The sequence below is a fragment of the Pleurodeles waltl genome, chromosome 11 (assembly GCF_031143425.1).
Source record: "Pleurodeles waltl isolate 20211129_DDA chromosome 11, aPleWal1.hap1.20221129, whole genome shotgun sequence".
NCBI lineage: Eukaryota > Metazoa > Chordata > Amphibia > Caudata > Salamandridae > Pleurodeles > Pleurodeles waltl.
The window spans coordinates 144,698,285-144,719,129 of record NC_090450.1 but is presented as its reverse complement, the minus strand read 5'-3'; the positions used below and the strand labels follow the sequence as shown (position 1 = coordinate 144,719,129).

The window sequence follows — 20,845 nt, the reverse complement described above, 5'->3', positions numbered from 1 at the left end:
AATTGTGTCATCCCAGGCAAATAGTTAACAGAGTCACCTTTTTCTTAATTCTCACATATGATTGCACCTTCAAATATGTGAGCTCAGCATTTCTGCTGTACAAAAAAACCCTCTTTTGTTTGATTAAGTAGACTAAAGTTTGCTGCATGCATCACAAGAATCTAGTCCATATACCCAGGGAGGTCTAGCCTTCGTAACTTTAGGACTTATTTTATTTTACTAACAACATTGCCATCAGGGCAGGAGTGTTTCTCAGTTTGTTTAAACACTCAATTTTAATAAATATTTTACTACACCATGATGTGGTAACATGTCATCTACACACAGTAAATTTCCAACAAATGTCCAAAAACCTCTCCACTAACTTGCAGCTTTACTGATAAAACTACATAGTGTATTAACAATCTGTGAAAATTAGGTTTCAGAAAACATATCCTTTGCACATCAACGTGTAAAGTATTCCGATTTGTTTTCATACTATTAAAATATTTTTTCATCACACAGAAATATAAAAAAGGGCTTTCACAACTACTGAAATATATTTTGAAATGTTTGCACAGTTGACTTAGTCACTTAAATGTTGTGTGTTAGGAAAAACCTGACAGCCTATATCCTTTTATTTCACATTCTAAGCAGCAGGTCACTCAGTTCACCTTGCAAAGTCCTGGAACTCTGCAGTCAGAAGGAAAATTAATTGTAGGAAAAACTGACTTGTGACCTCTGTCTGTAAACAGAGAGCAAATGTGACACAAGAACAAGATTTAAAGGCATCTTTTATTGCACCTCCACTTTTCAACTGAACAGAGCACCTGTTCAGTGTCAACTCACCAGAAGGGACCAGTAAGAATTAAAAATAGCTCAACCTGATTTTTGGAGCCCTGGCCTGGGTAGGCTGTCACCTGGAAGAATCTACCAAACCCAGACAGTTCTGAAAACTAGACAACTGGGGGGGGTTGGTGTTATTCGCATCTATCTCATACCATTTTCTTACTCACACCGCAGTGCAAACCTCAAATTGAGACTAAAAGAACAAGTAAAAAATAGCTGTTCCTCCTGAGTTCTGAATCCAAGCAATAGTGCTTCGCAAAAGTATGGCGGGAAGCCCAAGTTGCTGCTTTACAAATGTCTACTACAGGAACACCCCTAACCAAAGCTGAAGTGGCAGACTTTGCCCTGGTAGAATGAGCTCTAATAACCTCAGGAAGAATATTCTTTGCTAATGAATAACAGATCTTAATACAAAGAATGACCCACCTAGATATGGTTCTTTTATGGACAGCTCTGCTATTCATCTTGCCCACATATCCAATGAAGAGTTGGTCGTCCAAATGAAAGTCTTTTGTTCTGTCAACATAGAAACTGAGAGCCCTTCTCGGGTCTAAGTGATGGAGTCTTCCTCTTTTGGAGGGTGAGGTGGAGGATAGAAGGTTGAAAGAGTAATGGACTGCCCCATATGGAAAGGAGTGACAGCAGTATCCTTATCATCTACGCCAAGGGGTACAAAAGCCCATATAATACATGCTCACACCATCAACTTACCCAAAAGGCACTTACAATCTTAGTACAGCAGTTCCCATCATGTGATCTGAGGTCCCCCAAGGGTCTGTGACACATTCCCAGGGAACCAGCAGACCTGGGCCATCAAAAAGACACATCTCCAGCTGGAGCATCTAGAAACACAAGTGTTTTTATATTTATTACTTCCGTTGTGCAGTGGTTTTAAAAGCACTGCAAAGTTCTTTGTACATCCAGCAGCCGTGGCTCCTCCGCTAAGGGGGAGGAGACTTGCCCCACTGCTCTGAGCAGTGCATAAAAGGAAAAATAAAATGATAATAACACAGTGTTATTATCATTATATTTTTCAGTGCAGAGCCATGGTAGGGTGGGGTGGGCCACATGGAGGAGGAGTGGAATGTGCACCATAAGTGTGCATGACAATTTAGCCGGCTGTCTTGGGCTCACTAAACAGACATGCACACTTAGTATTTCCCCACCAGGCTGTATTGCACAGCCAGGTGGAGAACATGAACAGGCTCCCACTCCCCGAGTGCTGAACAAGGCTGCTCAGACCAATCACGACGCTGCTGTCATGCTGGTGACAGCAGCGTTTTGATTGGCTTAGGGGGGTTTGGGAGCCTGTGTGCTTCCATGCTCCACGCTCCGGAAGAGAGATGGCAGCCATACACAGATTAAGTTTTATTTTTTTGTTATGTTTCATCCCCCTGCCTCGCCACCCGTTTCTTAACAGTCACCAGAGGCTTTCGGGCAAAAATAAAAGCATCAAGATAACTCTGGTGATTAATGTACCTGTGGGAGAAAGGTAAGGGTTTTGTCTAGTGGCAGTTTTAACTCATCTAAGGTAGCGCAGAGGTTAATATGCCTGCTGCTAAGAACATGTATCATGCAAAGAACAGTATTTATGTGCCTAGCACAGTGGGTTACTACTTTTGTCACAGAGATTCTTTTGTTACTGTGCAGGTCTAAAGTTCCAATCGTAATATAGCACAGAAAGCTATGAACTGCCATCTAAGAGCTGCATGTAAACTGCATGGCACAAATTAAAAAGTTATGTTTTGTTTTCCCAGTCTTTCATTTTTCTTATGCTGCTAATAAAGGTTTGCTCTTGTAGAAATATATTCTTATTATTAAAGTCAAAGCTAACCATTGTTATGTTCTGAATCCGAAGTTTGTGCTTCTCCACACCAAGCACTCTTAGAAAATGCCTACCAGTGCAGATGACAAGTAAATCCTACCCCTTGTAGTCCCCTGTAAAGTGCTCCAACACTTTGCACTGGTATGAGAGGTGCTATTAAACAAATGAATTATACATGTCAGAGAGGCTATGGAGAGATGCGCGCCCCTTATGGTTTACTTCCTTGCCCCACCACATGTTTACGTGAAAAAGCCTTTTCACATCTTACATACCTAAAAAATAAAAACAGAAATCACTTTGGAAATGTAGAATCTGACCTGAGGATTCAGCTTTCCTAAATAAGAACAAACATTGAAAAGTTAGTCACCTGAGATGTACTGCCACCCTTCCCGTTAAAATGTTTCAATTCTTGGACATTTTTTCAATATAAAACAATTCGATCTTTAGTCATTTGAATATTTGTTTGGTGTGAACTTCCTTGTGTACTTTTTGCGAATTACTGTTTTAATGTTTTAAATTATACAAATTGCTTGGTGGTCCCCGGCTTCCAGTAGTGATTCAGTGGAGGTCCTCAGGAGTCAAAAGGTTAGGAATCACTGCCTTAGTGCGTAGCTTCTGTAATTTTAAGCTATTAAAATAGAGCAGAAGAAAAGCAATTTTCCATTTGTTGCTTTAAACAGCTGCTCGAATTATGTTCTATGTCCTGACCTGCCTTTCACCTTGGCTGCTGGCAGAAGGCAAGTCAAAACTTGACTTTAATAACCTTATAATAGACGAGTTCTGATGTATTTTCTTTATAAGCTGTGACTTGATGCATCAGAAGTAGACGATTATATAGAAATTAATGACTGCTGTTAATACAGGGATCACAAAATCCAATGTATTAAATAGTCTCTAACACCAAGAGCTTCTTCAGTGTAAAATTTCCCAGTTTTGACTGATGTGGAGCTGACTTGCCCAAGATTGCACAGAGGAGCAGAAGTGTTATTAGACTATGGTTTCAGAGCACAGTTTACAATTATTGGACCTGATCGCTTTTGATATCTCTAGTGCGGTTTCCATTTGCATGAGGTGAGAGGCATGATCAGTGTGGGGCACAAAAGGTATGTTCTTCCTTATCTTCCTCCTACCTTTATTTGCTTGGTGCATGAAGATGCAAGGTTAATCAACATGTTTTTTTCCACATTTGGTCTAAATACTTTGTGAAAGTAAGGAACAATAAAACATGCTTTCAAACTGACAACACGCCTTCTTTTCTTCCTATTTCATGTCCAAACTATATGATTGTGTATATTTATCTGAGCCTGCATTTTGCAAACAATGGGCGATTTGTATAGGGTCAATTGAGAAGTCCCCAAGGCTGTTGCTGTCCCCCCAGAAATATATTGTCTCCTACGCCCCAGTCTGCGAAGCCTCCTCAGGGGGCCCCACGACTGCATAGAAAATTTGATATTAACAGATTCGGTCCCCAGCTTTCAGTAATGACTCAGTTTGGGGGGGGAGGTTTCACCATGTTCCAGAAATAATAAAGGGAGGGGAACGCACAAAACTCAAAAGTTTGTGAATCACTGTTCTAGACAGTCACACAGGAGCCAGCATCTTCAAACGCCCAAAGGGCTGTGTTTCTAGCATCAGTACTGCACCTGTTCAAAATGTGAAGGGCAGCCATTGCCGGGCGCCAGCCCAGTGTCAAAGTCCCAGGTCTGGGGACCAACCTCATATAAATCTAGTAATTACAGTTTCCGTGTACCGACGTGCCGATTATGTCACCTTATTTGGGGGCGTCTGTGCCATTCTTTCCTGCGTTTATATCCAGCCACATGTGCGTTGTTAGTCGACCGTTCTCTTTCACTGTTGGGGCAGCTGAGGCGACAAAAGCCTCCTACGGTTCAGGAGAACCGCTACCCCACTGAGGACGTGTCTAGCGTCCACTATAAATGGAGTTCCCTTTTCGTACCTCAAAGTTTATATGTGCGCAATACCACCCATCCCTACTGAGTTAAGGGTAACGCGCAGGCAAGAATTTGCCCTTCCCAAGGGATAGCCCACATATCATCGCGAAACTACCCACGCTAGCGGTGTAACAAGGGCTCCAGCAGTACGGCGGAGGGGGCGAGCTTGTGCGCCCCACTCCCAGCACAGTAGTTTGACCTGAAAGCTTCTGAGTGAGACCAGGGTGGGGGCCCTCTATGCACAGTACCGTAGGCCCCCTCAAGCATCGTTACGCCGCTGACACAATCCTGATGAAATCTTGTGAGCAGCATACCACCAACACAACCCCTCGTCTGTGTTACTTAACCAATTCCTTGCAGCCATTCTTCCTTGAAGAACCACTGTACCCTTCGGCAAAACATCAGAAACTGTCCGTCCCGTTTCAAATCGGTTCGCTACCGGCGCCTCGCGCCCTCTCACGAGGCCGTTGCTCTCCCGCGCCCCCCGGCGGCTCGCGACTGAAAGGGGGAGGAGGAAGGAGCGAGGGAGGTGCTGCCCAGAGAGAGGTTAGACACACACAGCACGTTTATCTCCCGCGCCAAAAGCCCCACACTAGGCACGGCGTGAACTCCCCGCGGCCCACGAGTCTGCCAGGTCGCATCACCCGCCACCGCCATGGCGCTCTGCAACGGAGACACCTCCAAGGTCAGTCAGGGAGCGGGAGCACAGGGCAAAGACTTCACTGGCAGTGTTTAAGAACCGGGGCCTGAGGCCTCCGTAATGCCTGTATAAGGCCTGTCAACGAAGACTGTTTTTTTTTTTTTAATAATGTGGCGCATTTCATTCTGAACGTCAGCGCCCACCGGTGGAGATTGAGGGTGTTTATTGCGGGCTAGGCTTTTTGGGGCGGGAGGGAGTTGACTACGTTGTCGAGCTAAGGGACGATTTAACCGTCAGCGCGCGCGACCGGAGCGGCTCACTCTGATCTCGGACACGGGGGACAGTATAGTGACCCCCTAACCCCGCTTTAAAGCCTCCGTCCCACCCGTTGTACAATCCCAGAACCTATCTCGGCCATGCCTCAAACATCTTGTTGCCACTCCTGGGGTGCTGTTAGAGCTCTCTCGACACCCTAAAGATCACTCAACCGGCGCAGCTACTCCCACCACTTTGGCTTAAAGTTGCTTTGCTCGTTTGCCGGCGTTTAAAAGCTGCATGTGAGTGGCTCGCGCACACGCACAGCAGAGGCATTTGAGAAATGCTTCCGGGAGGCAAACGTTTATCTCCCTGCGGAAAAAGTGAGCTTGTTGCTCTACGTACTCTGCTGTGAAAGAAAGCGCAACTTCAGTTAAGAGCCGCAGACAGCGGAGAGGTCTCTTGTATATACTGACAGTGTCACGGCAAGGCATGTTTTACTAGACATTAGACACTCCATCCTCTTTCTCGTATGCGCACCGGGACCTGATGACTCGCTTGGGATAATGTTGGAAGTACTTAAGTAAACTCCTTGCGAGCAAACGTCCTTTTCGTTAAGTACTGGGTGATTGCTGTATTAATTTTTTGTTTTGTTTTTGGCCATCTTCATACTTTTCTTCTAGGCCAGCTGTTCTTAACAATGGTTGCCACGTGGTTGGACAAAAGATCCGGCACTTCAGTACCATAATTGTCAACATGTCTTTCTCCCACTGTACTGAGCAATCTTCGCCGTGCTTCTGGCGAGAACCATTAAAACAGATGAGATGGACGTGATATCACCCGTGTGGGGGCAGAATGTACATCCGAATTCCATATTCTCATTTAAAAGTAGGCAAATAAAAATAAGGCGTTAGGATGTAGTCAGAGGTAGCTACCGTTAGTAAACAAATTTCATTTTCTTTGTGTGTGTGTTCCTGGGTAGCAATATTTCCTATAAGTTTTAACGTGCTACTCCCAGTAATTTAGAACGAATGGGCGGCTAATGGTCAAAGGTAGAATTATTTATCCATGTCTACTCTTGCACAAGTTTGACTTATAGTGGATAATCATATTCTGTGAAGTGTTTGCTAGCATTTAGAAAATTCAGCCGTATAGGGGCTAGAATGATAGGACATAACAGGTGCCCTTGGTAAACTGGTGAGTGGATGTTGCAGGCATTTAGGTGATTTCTCTTTTATGTTTATTGTTCCTTGTTATTCACGAGACTAAGGTTCGTCTCGCTCTGTCCTGGGTGTTCTGTTCAATGGCTTTCCGTTTCCTCGGACAGCACCGCGGATGCGTAAGCAAGCGGTCGTGGTCTTTGAGCACTGTACTGTTGTACTTCAATAAACCTTTCAACCATTCGTCAGACTTTGAGAGGTTCTCTTCGGCACTCCAAAGGGAGGCATTTGTGGCAGCTGATGCACATTCTCCGAAGGGACAATATGGTCTACATTTTAACTATCCGTCCCCATCTGTGAGCGGGCAACATAAGCTAACTATCAAAAAGAAGCTCGTGCAAGGTCCGACTATAGACCATAGACTTTTTAGAGTGGATGGACAGTATGTGGCCTCATAGAGTCTCTCTTTAGCTAGCTCTTGAGTGTATTTTAGAGTTGAATAGTACCTGTGGGGGTAATGTTCATGAGCCACAGGGCTAAAAAAAAGTTTGCTGTGCTCTTGTATTAATTGGGTCCGCTCACGTGTTGTCCTGGAGTCTCCCTTCTGTTGTAATGAAAACGGAACACCAAGTACACCCCTTTGGGACTTAATCCTTAGCACAGGTAGGCAGAGCAGTGCAAGGTTTTGTCAGGAAGTTGATGCAAGGTATCAAAATATTGTTTAATAAATCAGTGCTTTATCTTAACTAAATACAAACACAAAACCTTATACTATATAGGGAAACATGACAGTGCGAACCGTTATCTGTAAATGTACAGGAAAATAGCAAGCAAGGATTCACATTAGACTGAGTAACAAGGTTGTAAATACCTCTTTTAATACCATTAACCGAGGGTGAGATAGTCTAGGGTAAATACCCCCTATTCTGAGTTTTCACCAGAACAATGAGGCATAAAATGAAGAAGTGCTTATCTCACCAAATTCTGTATGTTTTTGTCTGGGCTTTTTACACCCAATGGATTTAATCGGACTTGGCAGAATTTATATGGGGAAAACTACAAGGGCAATATAGTTATTACACATATCGTAATTCTGATAAACGTGCTTGCACTGGAAATGGAACTTATCCCCTGAGAATCAAACCGAACCCTGTTGTTTAAACGTAAATCTCTGCAGAATGTGTATTACTGGAACACATAGCCTCAGATATATACTAATACTTACAACATGCACGTGCTCATAATGTGCATTAAGTAGCTTTGATGCAACATTTTGTTGTTGCTGGAATGATGTGATTACTAAGTTAGAAGCCTGATTCCAGCATCTGCTATGTCCTGTGCTTGCAAGCAGTAGAAATGCAATATGAGGTATTACATAAAATAACACTCCAGCATTTTCTTGACCGGATGTCAGAATTCAACTTTTCTTGTGTTGTGTTTACATTTAAATAGCATTGCCAGTTTTGAAAGGCCTTGCAGCACTTTCAAATAAAACAAATCATAAGAAAGACTTTTCTTCTAATTTCAAAATGCATTTATTTAAATTTTTTGGGGATGGCAGAATCTTTGCAGGATAGAATCTGCCACATTCTGATTAAACTATGATGATGCTGCTTAATATCACTTGAACCTCCTGTGTTTTTTAAATTTATTATTATTAATGAACATTGGTGGCAGATCAGCAGCTTTCAGACCTAATTGCAGACACATATGACACATTGCTCTCTAACAGGTGGGGGAACATTTAGGAAGAGTGGGGCTTTAGCAACTGAAAAAATAAATGCTGAAAAACTTGTGGACATTGTGACCGCAAACCACCTCGTCACGAATGGAGAAGCAGAAAGAGTTTGCCTGTGCAGTCAGGCCAGCATCCCCAGCCCAGTAGGACTGGACCCAGCCAGCTGATGGGGAGGGCTGAAGCCCTTTTAACCCAATGGGTGGTGGTGGGTCATGCTAGAGTCTAGCACATTGCGTTCTCTTTTAAACCATATTTTGAAAATCCTTAATATAAATTTATATGTTTGTGTATTTTGTTTGAGAACAAATAATTGTTTAATATTTTGTGTATTTGTACGACGTATATTTGTTCCTGTAGCTCTGTTTAATTTTTGAGCATCAAATCGGAGAATTTACTTTGGCCAGGGTTCCTCACTTTGAATAGAGAATTTTTAGGGTTCCACAGAAGTAAAAAGATTAAGAACCACTATACTAGACGCCAGAGGTGGGTATGTCAACAAATTAATAGGGAGAACAGAGCTAGAGCCGAGCTAAGGGTCTGGCTTAGCTTGTGCGTGTGCCATTCCATGAAAAAGTTAGCCATGTAAATCATGCACCAGACATCCCATAAAAAACATGATAAAGTATTTTTACAAATATGTAGACATTGATTGGATTTCCTCTGATAATGCCATTAGTAACTGAACAGGTAGATCAGATGTCACATGTAACGTAGATTATTTCTAAACAAGGAGCCACATTATAGTCCATTAAACTGAACACAAGAGATTGTTTTTGTACAGCACCCATCCCGAACTCTATTTCAAGCTACTCTTACGTGCAATAATGAAGCATAATGCGACGTAGTGAAATAAACATGGATCACAGTTTCATCAACTGGGGATGCAATTATTGAGCCCACGTTTAATGGATTCATATTGTGCAGTTCAGCCACTAGATTGGTATCTCTTTCTCCTGTGTACATCAAAGGTTAATGCTGTGTCTTTAATTATTGGCACATGAGGTTAAGGCATGGGTGGCAGGCAGAAGGCAAACGAAAGATCAGCTTCTAAAGGACTTTGCAATAAGCCAGGCATCTGGCTTAAGCCTTCAATGGCTTGTCCACCTTTACTATTTGCAGATATGATCACTTACGTTTATCAGGAAAACTTTTCAAAGGGCTGGCGAGAGACTGCTCCTGACATGTTCGAGGTACCTTTGTTTTGCTGCCCTTATCCACTTTCCCAAATTGAAGCAATAATGTGATTTACCTCTTTATGACCTCATTATATGGCACTTGGGTTACATGTTAATTTATACCAACATATGAAAATTAAGCTATTATTTACTGTATCCCTTTGGGTGTGGTGTGGAGCCTTTCCTTTTTTCAAGTGGGAAAGCCATTATGCTACATCCCACCCTTTTCAATGCTTCATTTTAAATAAGTGTTGCAATGTTCTTTTCAAAGTAAACAAATATTGCACAATCCAAGCCCCTTTATACATAAATGCTATTTGTTTCCTGCAATTTAAACAAGCATTTGCAATAGATCTCACATTTTCTTGAGTTAGCTCTATTGGCATTGTACATTCAGAACTGGACTTTTCTTGCCACATAAATTGGTCAAACTTGCAATATAATTCCAGTGGCCCAGCATTTAAGCACTTCCATTTATTTTCTTCTTCTGGCTTAAAACTTATACAATTATGATATAAACTTTTGGAAATGGACTGTAATGCTCAAAACGCCACAACACAATTTTCATTTGGGACAGATTGGAGGGAGAAAGGAAAGACGGAGACAGGAGTAAAGATGGAGAGGACAAGTGACCTAGTAATGGTGTCATTGGCCCTGGAGTAAGAAAGGAAAATGGTTGACTTGAATTTTCCTACCGAAATACAGCAGTAATTAGAGTTGAGTGAGGTCCGTAGGTCTCTGGGCCCCGGTACCACTGCATCTGTTGCTCCATTGATAATTAGGCCTCTGGAGAGAAAGCGAATGGGGCAGAAAAAGAGAAGCAAAAGGAATACAACAGGAAGAAAGAGATGGGGTCTCAAACAAAAGAAAGAACGAGAAAATGAAGACTCGACTAAGAAGAAATAGAGCAAACGTTAGACAAAAGGGAAGTAAGCTAGCAAACAAAAGATTAAGAGGGAAAAAATCACGAAAAGCAAGAAAAGTTAACATAAGAGAGATGGTGAGAGAAACAATCAGCAAAAGAACCAGGGCACGTGTGTACCAACACATTTCCTACAGACAGAGAATGGGAAAACCACTTTGACACTTCGCATCCTGGCAAGTAACTTGTGGCTTTCACGTACAGACGGGAAATAGAGGGATTTATAGTAAGATGTGAATTGACAGATAAAGATGAGAAAAACACCAGAGAAAAGAAGGAAGAAAGATCTAAACAAAAAAAAAGTGAAAGGATGCATACCGAGCCGAAGGAAAGAGCAAATAAAAAAAAGACAAAGAAAGAATGAAGGGAAGAGAAAACAAATAGTGAAAGAATGAACGCCTGAAAAAAGAGAAGAACGAAACCAGGAAAGAGAAAAACACGTTTTTGCTGGTTTGAATGAGGAGGTAGGAAGAGGGAAATAAAAAAAATAAAAAAGAGAGGAGTTGAAATAAACAACTGAAAGAGAGCACAACTGTTAACTTGGATTTTAAGAGCTGGAAATAGAAAAGTGGGGGAGAAAGAAAACCTTGAGAATAAACAGAGTAAAGCAAAGAAAGGAGTGAGATAGGTGAAACAGACCCTCCCATATAAAGATGGCAGCTAAGAATAGATTTAATTGGCTTCCCACGTCTTCAAACAGAAGTCAGAGTGTGGAATAGCAGGGGGCACTGCCGAACAGCAGGAAGTGCATTAGTAGAGTTATATGTGAAACCCAATACAGCAATTTTGGGGCGCTTCTAATTAGGATTGGGTGTTAGCAGAGCTGTGTCCCGACCCAGTGCTGGAATAACAGAAAGCCAGCGAGTGAGGAATGAGAATCGGAACACTGTGTAATTCCTGGTTTTGGAAAAATAGGGCACCTCAGGTTAGGGTTGAGGTCCACTGACTGAGTTGTATGTGGGCTGCAGTACTGGATTAGTAACAGGCACACAAGGTCAGAAGTGAGTGGAGCTATGTGTGGAAGGACCCTAGTATTGGCGTGCCAGTGTTTCCAAGCATTAGCCTGGAGGTTCTCTGGTGACGTGCAAGTGGTGCCTAGCATGCGTGGCTTTGCCTCTGAACCACAGAAGCGAGGAGACCCAAAGGGCATGTGTGTGAGACTTAGTACTGAGAAGAAATGTGTACTGAATGTTAGAATTGATGGAATCTAGTGGAGCTCTGGTGAGTCCCATCATCAGTGGTATTGGATGTTAGAGTTGAGGTGCACTGGACAAGTTGTGTATTGCTCTTTTGGGTCCAGTATTGGCTTGACAGTGGGACTGAATATTAGAATTGAGCTGCTGTAATGGAAATGTACGTGAGCAGGTTCCCAGTATAGGAAAGGAAGTGAACTTGCTGGAGTAGAACTGAGGTGCACTGATGGCGCAGAGCCCGCTGTCCCAGTACTGGAACAGCAGAGTGTACTGACTGTAAGAACAGAGGTGCTCTGGCAGACGTGTGTGGGTCCTAGCACTGGCATGGCGGAGGGCTTGAAGTTTGTGATCTGAGGTGCACTGATTGAGCTGTGTCCGAGGTCCCAGTCCTGAAGCTGCATAGTCTGCTGACTGGAAGAACTGAGGTGCTCTGGTGGGCAGTGTGTGTGGGGCTCCTGGCATGGCTGAGGGCTTGGTGTGTGATCTGAGGTGCATTGATGGAGCTGCGCCAGAGGTCAAAGTACTAGAGCAGCAGAGTGTACTGACTGAAGAACTGAGGTGCAGTGGCAGACAGCGTGTGTGGGGTTACTGGCACGACTGAGGGCTTGGAGTGTGTGAACCGAGGTGCACTGATGGAGCTACACCCAAACCAGTCCTGGAACAGCAGTGCGTACTGACTGTAAGAACTTAGGTGCTCTGGTAGACAGCATGGGTGGGATTCTGGCACAGCTTAGGGGCTCAAAGGATTTGAACTCAAGTGCACTGATGGAGCTAAGCATGAGGTTCCAGTACTGGGACAGCACCATGTACTGACTGAAGAACTGAGGTGCCATGGCAGACAGCGCGTGAGGTTCCGGCATGAGTGCACTTGAGGGCTGGGAGTGTGTGGCCGGAGGTGCACTGATGGAGGTTTGCCAGAGGTCCCAGTACTGGAGCAGCAGAGTGTACTGACTGCAAGAACTGAAGTACTCTGGCAGACCGCGTGCGTGGTGTTCCCGGCTTTGGCATGGCTGAAGGCTTGGGGTGTGTGAACAAAGGTGTACTGGTGGAGCGGCGCCCAAGGCACCAGTACTGGAGCAGCAGGCTGTACTCCCTGGGAGAACTGAGGTGGTCTGGCAAAGAGCTTGTGTGGGATCTGGCACGACTGAGGGCTTGGAGTGTGTGAACGGAGTTGCACTGATGGAGCTGCACCACAGGTTCCAGTACTGGATCAGTAGTGTGTCCTGACTAAGAACTGAGGTGCTCCTGGGAGACCGCGTGTGTGTGGTTGGTTACTGGCACTGGGCCAAGGAAGGGCGATAGTCAGGCAGCTGAGAGAGGGTGCAGAGAGCCCACAAAGACCAAATGTGGTCAAGGTAATGGCCTGATTTATAGCCTTGTACAGCTAAACTCGGAGCAAGAACGCTCTGCAGATGAGAAGGGAAGTTTCCCTGGATGGGAGCAGGAAACAGTTTAAAAAAAGAAAGAAAAAAAAAAGCTCCCCTACAGACAAGATAAACGGAACAAAGCATAATTATATAGTAGTTGTTCTCTGCTCCCACACAGCAGGAGGTACAAAGAGGCATGACTGACCGCTAGCAAGCAAGGATTTTTAAATGACACTGAAACTAACAAATGAAATAGCTGGACACCCGGAGAAGAAATATACTTAAAAGTATACAAGAGATTGTACGCTTACGCTCGACCTTAAAAGTCTCCTTTCAACCTCTTTAGAAGTCTGTGCTGTACAACATGAATTTTGACTATAGATGCCCCTGGCCTGCGAATACAGTAGCCCTTAACAGTTAGGAGGGCACTAATTATCATGTTGTCTGATCAACCTGAGAATTGACACACTTTTTGGTGGAGCCATTGTTGTACACTTAACATATCCCACAGCCCTCCCAATGTTTTTTTTTTTTTTTTAAACTATGGCAAACCATCATGTCTAGAGATCACAAATCCAACTGAGTATCACAATACCTTAATGTAGGAAGCTGCCTTTTCTGTGTGGCCACCCCTGATTTGTTGGCCTTTTGTTGTATCTTATATTTTTGCTGGTGTAGGAACTCTGCACTTCACCCCTCCTAACCAGGAGTAAAGCTCCTGTGTTCCCCCCTTTAAGCATGGTAAAATTGGCATACTCCTTATTGGTATATTTAAGTTACCTATAAGTCCCTATTATATGGCTCAAATACCCAGGGTCAGGAAGTTTAATGCCACTAGAGGATTGCAGCACCTATATTGTCATCCACTAATGCAGCACTGCAAACATGGTCTGAGTCCTACCCCACGTAGCATTACTGTAGCAGCAAAAAACTGCAGTTTCACTGGTCACAATAAACCCTTTTAACCGATCAACACTTTCCTTTCAAATATGAATGTGTCACCCCATATCGTCCTTGATGGCCACAAGGAAGGGTGCATGGTATTTAAGATTACATGTTGAAATTTGACTTTAATAGTGACTAACACCTAAAAGTTTTTTTTCAATGTGTCAGGCATAGCTGTCCTAGGTAGAAAAATAAAGTACAGATTAAAAATCACAATACTGTAACTCAAGAATGGGACTAACTAGAAAAATAATTAAACAACTATTTTTAATAGTTATTAAGACTATTAAACAAGATTTAATGTTGAGGTCAGATTTTTTTTTAAAACATTGAGGAAAACTAACTTTTGGAGTCACTTTTCCCCTGCCTGAAGTTCCTGAAGGCTCAATCTGGATTTGCTCTCCTAGTTCTGCCAGCAGCAATAATCATGTTGAATCAGTGTGAAAAAGGTGGCAGGTGCTTCCCAGGAGCCAAAAAATAGGCTGACCTGTATGTGTAGAGATGACTCTTCTGATCCTGGCACATTACCATAGCATACTCTCCGCACACACATGAGCTTTCAGAGCCCAACTTTAGTGTGGCCAAGAACTTTTGCCATTTTGAAAATGCCCAAAATGGGTAGCGTTGGCCCTAAAACCTTTGCCCCATTGATTAGGGCGTGCCCATGAGTCATTCCCACCTACTAGCTCTTGTCAGGGATAAATGTGACACCTCCAAGCCCCCACTTCATTACACTGTTGGATATAAGGAAAATCGGAAGTGGACCAAACCTGCTGTTTGCAACCTGAGAAAAACCCTAAGGGACTGGACCTGCTCTCACTTGTACCAAGAACAAAGAAGTGGTCTCAAAGGCTCATAAGGCAAACCTGCTGTTAAAGATATGCAGGGGTACAGCAAGCTTTACAAGGTCTTTCTTTCAACTACCGGGCTGATAAGTGGCAACTAGACCAGGACTGAGCCCTGCTTGCCACCCTTTCAGTCTCTTCGGGCCATATGTATGAATGCATTTTCCCATAAACACAGTGTAAATAAAACCCTTTGATGCATCTGTTGCTTAGTGCCTCCCCTGAGGTCCTGGGGGCTTTGGAAGTGTACTCCTGTGGTAGATTGAGACGCCAGGATTTAAGTCGGAAGGTAAAATCTTTGATCAGGTTGAACATGGTTGGTTTATCTTACCCGCACTCCATCGCAGTCTGCATCAGATTGCACATGGGTCCCGGTCTACCACGATCACTGACTGTAATTGGCTCTTTGTTTCTTGTTGCTGTTCTTAAATGTCAAAAATCATATTTCCCCTTCCCCCTATCAATTTTTTGTGTCATTTTTGTAACATTTTGTTTAGTAAATTTTACACCATTTGTTCCAATTTTGTTATGTTATTTTAATTGTTTTGCATTTCAACATTATTACTGTTTTGGTATTGCATAAATACTTTAGCTATTGACCTAAGTTAAGCCTGTCTGCTCTGTGCCATAGCTACAAGGGATTGAGCTGAGGTTAATTGAGTGACTAGGAGGGTTCACTCTGTAAAGGGTATTGATTATTCCTTGAGGTAGTTATTCCTTCACTCCACACACTAATCCATTTCTTACACTTAAGTTTGTTAGACCAGGCATCCTTGGCAGGGTTTCTCCTAAGCTTTTGCCTTCAGATCTTGCTGGCCTTAGGATTCGGTACAGTTTACCATTACTAACCAGCGCTAAAGTGCATGTGCTCTTTCCCTAAAACATGGTCACATTGGCATATAGCATTGGCATTTTTAATTTACTTGTAAGTCCCTAGTAAAGTGCACTAAATGCGTTAAGGACCAGTAAATTAAATGCTATTAGTGGGCCTGTGGCAATGATTGTACCACCCACTTAAGTAGCCCTTTAACCATGTCTTGGGCCTTCCATTGAAGAGCCTGTGTGAGCAGTTTCGAACTGCCATTTCAACCTGGCCAAATACACCTTTTTGTCAGACCCGAACTTTCCTTTTTAATACATGTAACTCACCCCTAGGGTAAGAGCTGGACTGAACGGAGAGCAGGGTGCATTGTATTTAAAAAGTAGGACATGTATGTTTAAGTTTCACTACCTAGTGAAAAACTCTTAATTTTGTTTTTCACCACTGCAAGGCCTATCTCTCCCATAGGTTAACGCCTTATTACACTTTACAAGCATCAATTCCAAATGGGAAGAGGTAAGTTCTCCAAATTTAGTGTCTCTGGAATCGCAATTTAACATCCTAACGTTATGGTGAAGTCAGATTTTAAATTGAGATTTTGAAAATGGCACTTCTAGAAAGTTGGTTCTTTTAATGCTGTAGCCATTTGGTGCCTGTCTTTGGTCACATGACTGGGTGTAGTTGGCATTTGGGCTTCGTAAATTCCCCCCTAGGCAGCCACACACAATGGGCGCTTACGTGTGACTTGATGGGCCATCCTGGGCAGGATGGGACGGAGGAGCTAAATACACCCTCAGTAGGGTGTGTGCTGTCCCCACAAAGGGCTGCATATGTCCTGTAGTGAGTCTGGAGCCAGGGCAGGACATTTGTGCGCTTCAAAAATCTGTCTTTGAAGTCTCTCACGCATCAAAGTCACCATTGGGTATAAGAACTGGACTTTGGACATCACCGCTTCAGTACACTTCTGGGCCTGGAGATTATTGTTCTCTTGCCTGGGAGTGAGAGACTGTACCTGCATCTCTCCAACCCAGAACCCAGAGTGACTCCAAGGGCTAGTCGGCTGGCCTCATGATCTGAAGTTTCAAAGACATAAAAGACTTCCACTCTGCTTCTGCACTTGGACTTTGCCATCTGTGAGTCTACCCTGCCAAGTCATGCCATCTCAATCGTGGACCCTTGGAAGTGGGCCTAAGGTGCTTCCCAGCAGAGAAGAAACATCATCTCTGTAGAGCGGCACATCCCTGAGCAGAACCGATACATCTCCTCAGTGGAGAGATACATCCTCAAGCAGAACCGACGAACTGTTGCTGCTGCGTGATTTTGACCCATCGCATAAGATTAACATCGCCGGCGTATCCTGCATCATGGGTTCGATGCATCACATTCAGAACTCACTGTGTAGCGCTTCCATAGAGCAGGTCCTCATATCCCTTAGCCACACCAGCCTTGACAACGATGCCAAAGCTCGGCATCACAAATCCACTGATCATCAAAACCAACACCTCCTAGACACCGGCTTTCACATTGCAAGCCCTGTTGACACAACATGACCTCGCACCGCAGAGAGAGGCATGGAAGCCATACATACATCGAGAATGTATTATAATTTGGTGTTTGTTACACAGATTTGAGCTCAATAAGCCTAGCATCTAGTAAGCGTCAAGGCATTAACAAATACAGGATAAGTGAAAAGCCTTGTTCTAGCTACCCTTCCCAACACTGTGGTGCCCCCATATCAGGGACCCACCTGCAAGTACAGGTGTTGCAGATTGTAGCTATTACAACCTGTGTTTGCCTCTAGTGGGTGGCTTCCTTGGTTGCACCTAATCCCTATAGACATTTCTGTGTTGAGTTGTTTCCAGCCATTAGAATCCAAGTAGAAGTGCCAGTGGTCAACCAAGGAAAGCTTCAAGTGAGATTTGAGCCTGAGATTGTGTATCCAAGTTAAGATGAGCAGTTCCGGAAAATTTGTGCCAGGATGTAAGATGGCAGTGTGGTAATGTGCTTCTTTTTGATCAGGTCTGAGGAGTGTGGGATGTTTCTTTCAGTTTTGTTGTGTGCTATTTAACATGCCCCACTAGGTAAGAGCATGTATTTTAGTTGTTCTCTGCTGTGATGCTTCATCCTTCATTTTTACACTCAAACGTTTGTGAGCAGGGCGTATCTGTGAAGTAAGCACAAGTCACAGCATGTTCTGAAGGATGTCCATCTCTGCATATTTTCAGATCCTTCATCCTTCAATTTCTACGGAATGAAGACATAAAACATACAACAGGGCCACCTGTGCCACTACAGTAGAGAAAAGAAATGGAAAAAAAAGTGAGAAAAAAAAAGGTTTATATATTTGGATTTAATCCTTTGAGTACTCTCAAGTACTGGAAAATTATTCTTGGACACATTCAATTGCATATTTTAATTCTTGATGTGCTACTACAGACAAAGACCAACCATATGCAAATCATAATTTAATTTAGGAAAGTTGTTGTATTAAAACACACCAACGTAAAGTGTTGCTGTAAAACAAAAATGTGTTAAACATCTAAGATTTGCCGTAATGGGGCAGGATAGGGTTTTATAATGGAACCTGTTCAACCTAACATCTTCAGAAGTAACAACCTAAGTCCTCAGGCCTAAATGTTCAGTCTAAGCTGACATATTCACTGCCTTGAAGATTTCCCATACTCATTTGTCCCCATATGATGGCTGTGCTGCCTCCTGTTCCACTGCAGTGCTAGCACCCACCTGTTTAATCATCACTAAGGGCAGGGGCATGACCATCACTTGCCCTGTTGCATATGGTTGTTCCTGATACATTACTAACTGCATGTGTGACTACTGATCCTTATAAATACAAAAAGTCAAAATATCCTGTGTACTTCATAATATTATAATTACTTTCAAACGGTTGTTGGTGTTCGTAGCGTCTCTCAAAATGTTGAAAGGTGTCCAGTAGATAGGAAATTTGTCAAAACATCAAACAACCCTGTGCGTATTAATTCCTATTTAATATGAAGATTAGCTAGAATGAAGAACTTTAAAGTAGAAAGGGAAGATATGGAATTCTAGCAAAGGCTGTTCAACAGCTTTAAACATACACAAAAACACAACAGTGTAATCTCTGGTTAATCAAACGCTTTCTTGAAGAGGTCCTTCATCAGGATCTTCTGCATTTTTCAGTCACTGTCTGCCAGTGTTGTGAGGTTTCATGCATCCGGACTTCTGCTTCCTAAATTAGAAGTGGAAGTTGAGATACTCTTGGTAGGGTTGCAACATAGAGAGAATTTGTACAAACAGTCAGGGACTTTTCCCTGGTAGACCTGGTGCAAAGTGCAGAGAGCTTATGGAACTTATGGCCCTTGAAGCCAGTGAAGAAATTCCAGGTCAGGGTTTACGTGTTTTGGGGTTTTAAGGTGAAGGGCCAAACTTAATGCTTGTTCTGGCCTCACTTTAGGCTGCCTGTAAGGGTATTTGTGAGCCCACTACACAGTGCTGCAATAGTCTAGTTTGTCCATCACCAAGGATCTTGTCAGCTCCACTCCAGGACTAATTCGAAGGATAGATGATATGTTATGGAGTAAGGAAATGAGGAAGCTTAATTGACCGCTTTATTGATTAGGTGAGCGAAGGCTAAGTCAGAGGCAAAATAAACAGATGGAGACTGTTTTGACCATCCAATTATTGCATTTGGAATTTCAGTTGGTATCCGTGAATTAAGGCGGAGGTTGTGCATGTGTATGTTAGGAAGTAGAGGACATAATGGTGATCCTGAGGGACATGGTGAATAATGTGATGACTAGAGGATTCACATAATTTCATCCTAACCTTTTGTGCAATATTGTTTAGGAATCACTGAATTCCTTCAAAGCAGTGGCCTTTAAAAGGTAATTATCATTGAATCATTTAGTGTTGAAGAATCAAGCAGTAAAAAAGATTACTTAACTCCCTGTATGACGGGTTGTATAGAGTTCATCTTGAGTGTCTGTAATTGCTGATACAGTGCCTTGGAAGATATAATTTTTTTATTAGTGATTGTTTAGAAGGCAAGTGTTTTTATATTCCCTTTAACAAACTATGGGAGTTTTGAGATTGTTAGGTATTTTGTGAAGATCTCTCGGTCTCCAGAAGGCTTGTTGAGGATTGGATAACTAGTGAAAAGTAACAAACTGGTTTGTAATGGCGCACATGAAAAAAGCTTTAGACTACCCTCCCACTCATCACCAAGACGATACTCAACCTGGCCAGCCCATACAGTGTGTTGGATGTCATCAGTGCAACTTCGCTTGAAAAGGAAGTTAGACATCATATTGTACGCCATTTAAAGTTATCCATTACCTGCTTCAGATAAAGAAGGTTCTTCCTCCTCACTACATCTCTTCATGAAACCATTTAGTCAATGACAGTGTACATTCATGAGGTACATAGGCTATGATCTTCAAACGACAAAATAAGGTCACCTACGGTAATTTCAAACCAAGGTAATTATCTCATGAACATTTCCTGTTTGCCTATGTTCTTTGCAATAATTATCATAATTTTATTTCATAAAACAAAATTAACAGGATCTGAACACACAATAACACATCCTTAAAACCTATCACTTCTATAACAATTTTTTGGCTAGTTGCGTTACATACCTTGTTAATATAGTAGATCTCTGTATGTTAATGTCTGTTGTTCCACTATTGCTAGGTGGGCCTGATGAATGAATGAATGAATACCTATTTCAAGAAATAGATGTACATGAATTTCAGTGCCAAATTCTATATGGCTTTCACAGATATCTGAATAATAAGGAAGTACCAATTTACCTAGATAGTACTAAATGTTTACACACTGTCTACTCTTAGCAGGATAAAGTTGAAATACTTTGCATTGAGAATGGTTGTTGTACACTGGCAGCCTTACAAAAATATCCAACTGTAGTCTTCTTCTGCTTTGCCTCTGTTCGGTTTCATCATTATGCACTTGGTGCAGTCTTGAGAAAGCAGTATTTTGCGAAAACAGGAAACTCGTGTCAGTTGTCTACTGAAACAATGTCATGAATGCCTAATATTAAAGATGGTCCTTTAGATTTTTAAGCAGGTTAATGCAGAAGAAAACTTTTACTTAAAGTTTATATCAGAGAGCAAATTATCTCAGCTTCAGTATGTTATGCCTAAAGCACTGCAGACTACACACCA

The 20,845-nt window shown here is 42.7% G+C and overlaps 2 protein-coding genes across 3 annotated transcripts in view; one reads left to right on the top strand and one right to left on the bottom strand.

Moving 5' to 3' along the window:
* Nucleotides 1-5,105, bottom strand: part of SLC33A1 (solute carrier family 33 member 1) — an 89,083-nt gene extending 83,978 nt beyond the window's left edge. Inside the window, exon 1 of the mRNA XM_069213302.1 lies at nt 4,953-5,105. The gene's annotated coding sequence lies outside the window, so the exon portion shown is untranslated. The remainder of the gene's footprint in view (nt 1-4,952) is intronic.
* A 27-nt stretch (nt 5,106-5,132) lies between these two features.
* GMPS (guanine monophosphate synthase) overlaps nt 5,133-20,845 on the top strand; it is a 529,284-nt gene continuing 513,571 nt past the window's right edge. The window contains exons 1-2 of one of the 2 annotated variants that reach the window (XM_069213300.1): nt 5,153-5,290; nt 17,891-17,984. In XM_069213300.1, the coding sequence (XP_069069401.1) occupies nt 17,973-17,984 (12 nt within the window). In that variant the 5' untranslated portion in view covers nt 5,153-5,290; nt 17,891-17,972. Of the gene's footprint in view, nt 5,291-17,890; nt 17,985-20,845 lie in introns of both variants that reach the window. The other variant, XM_069213299.1, reaches the window with a different exon arrangement.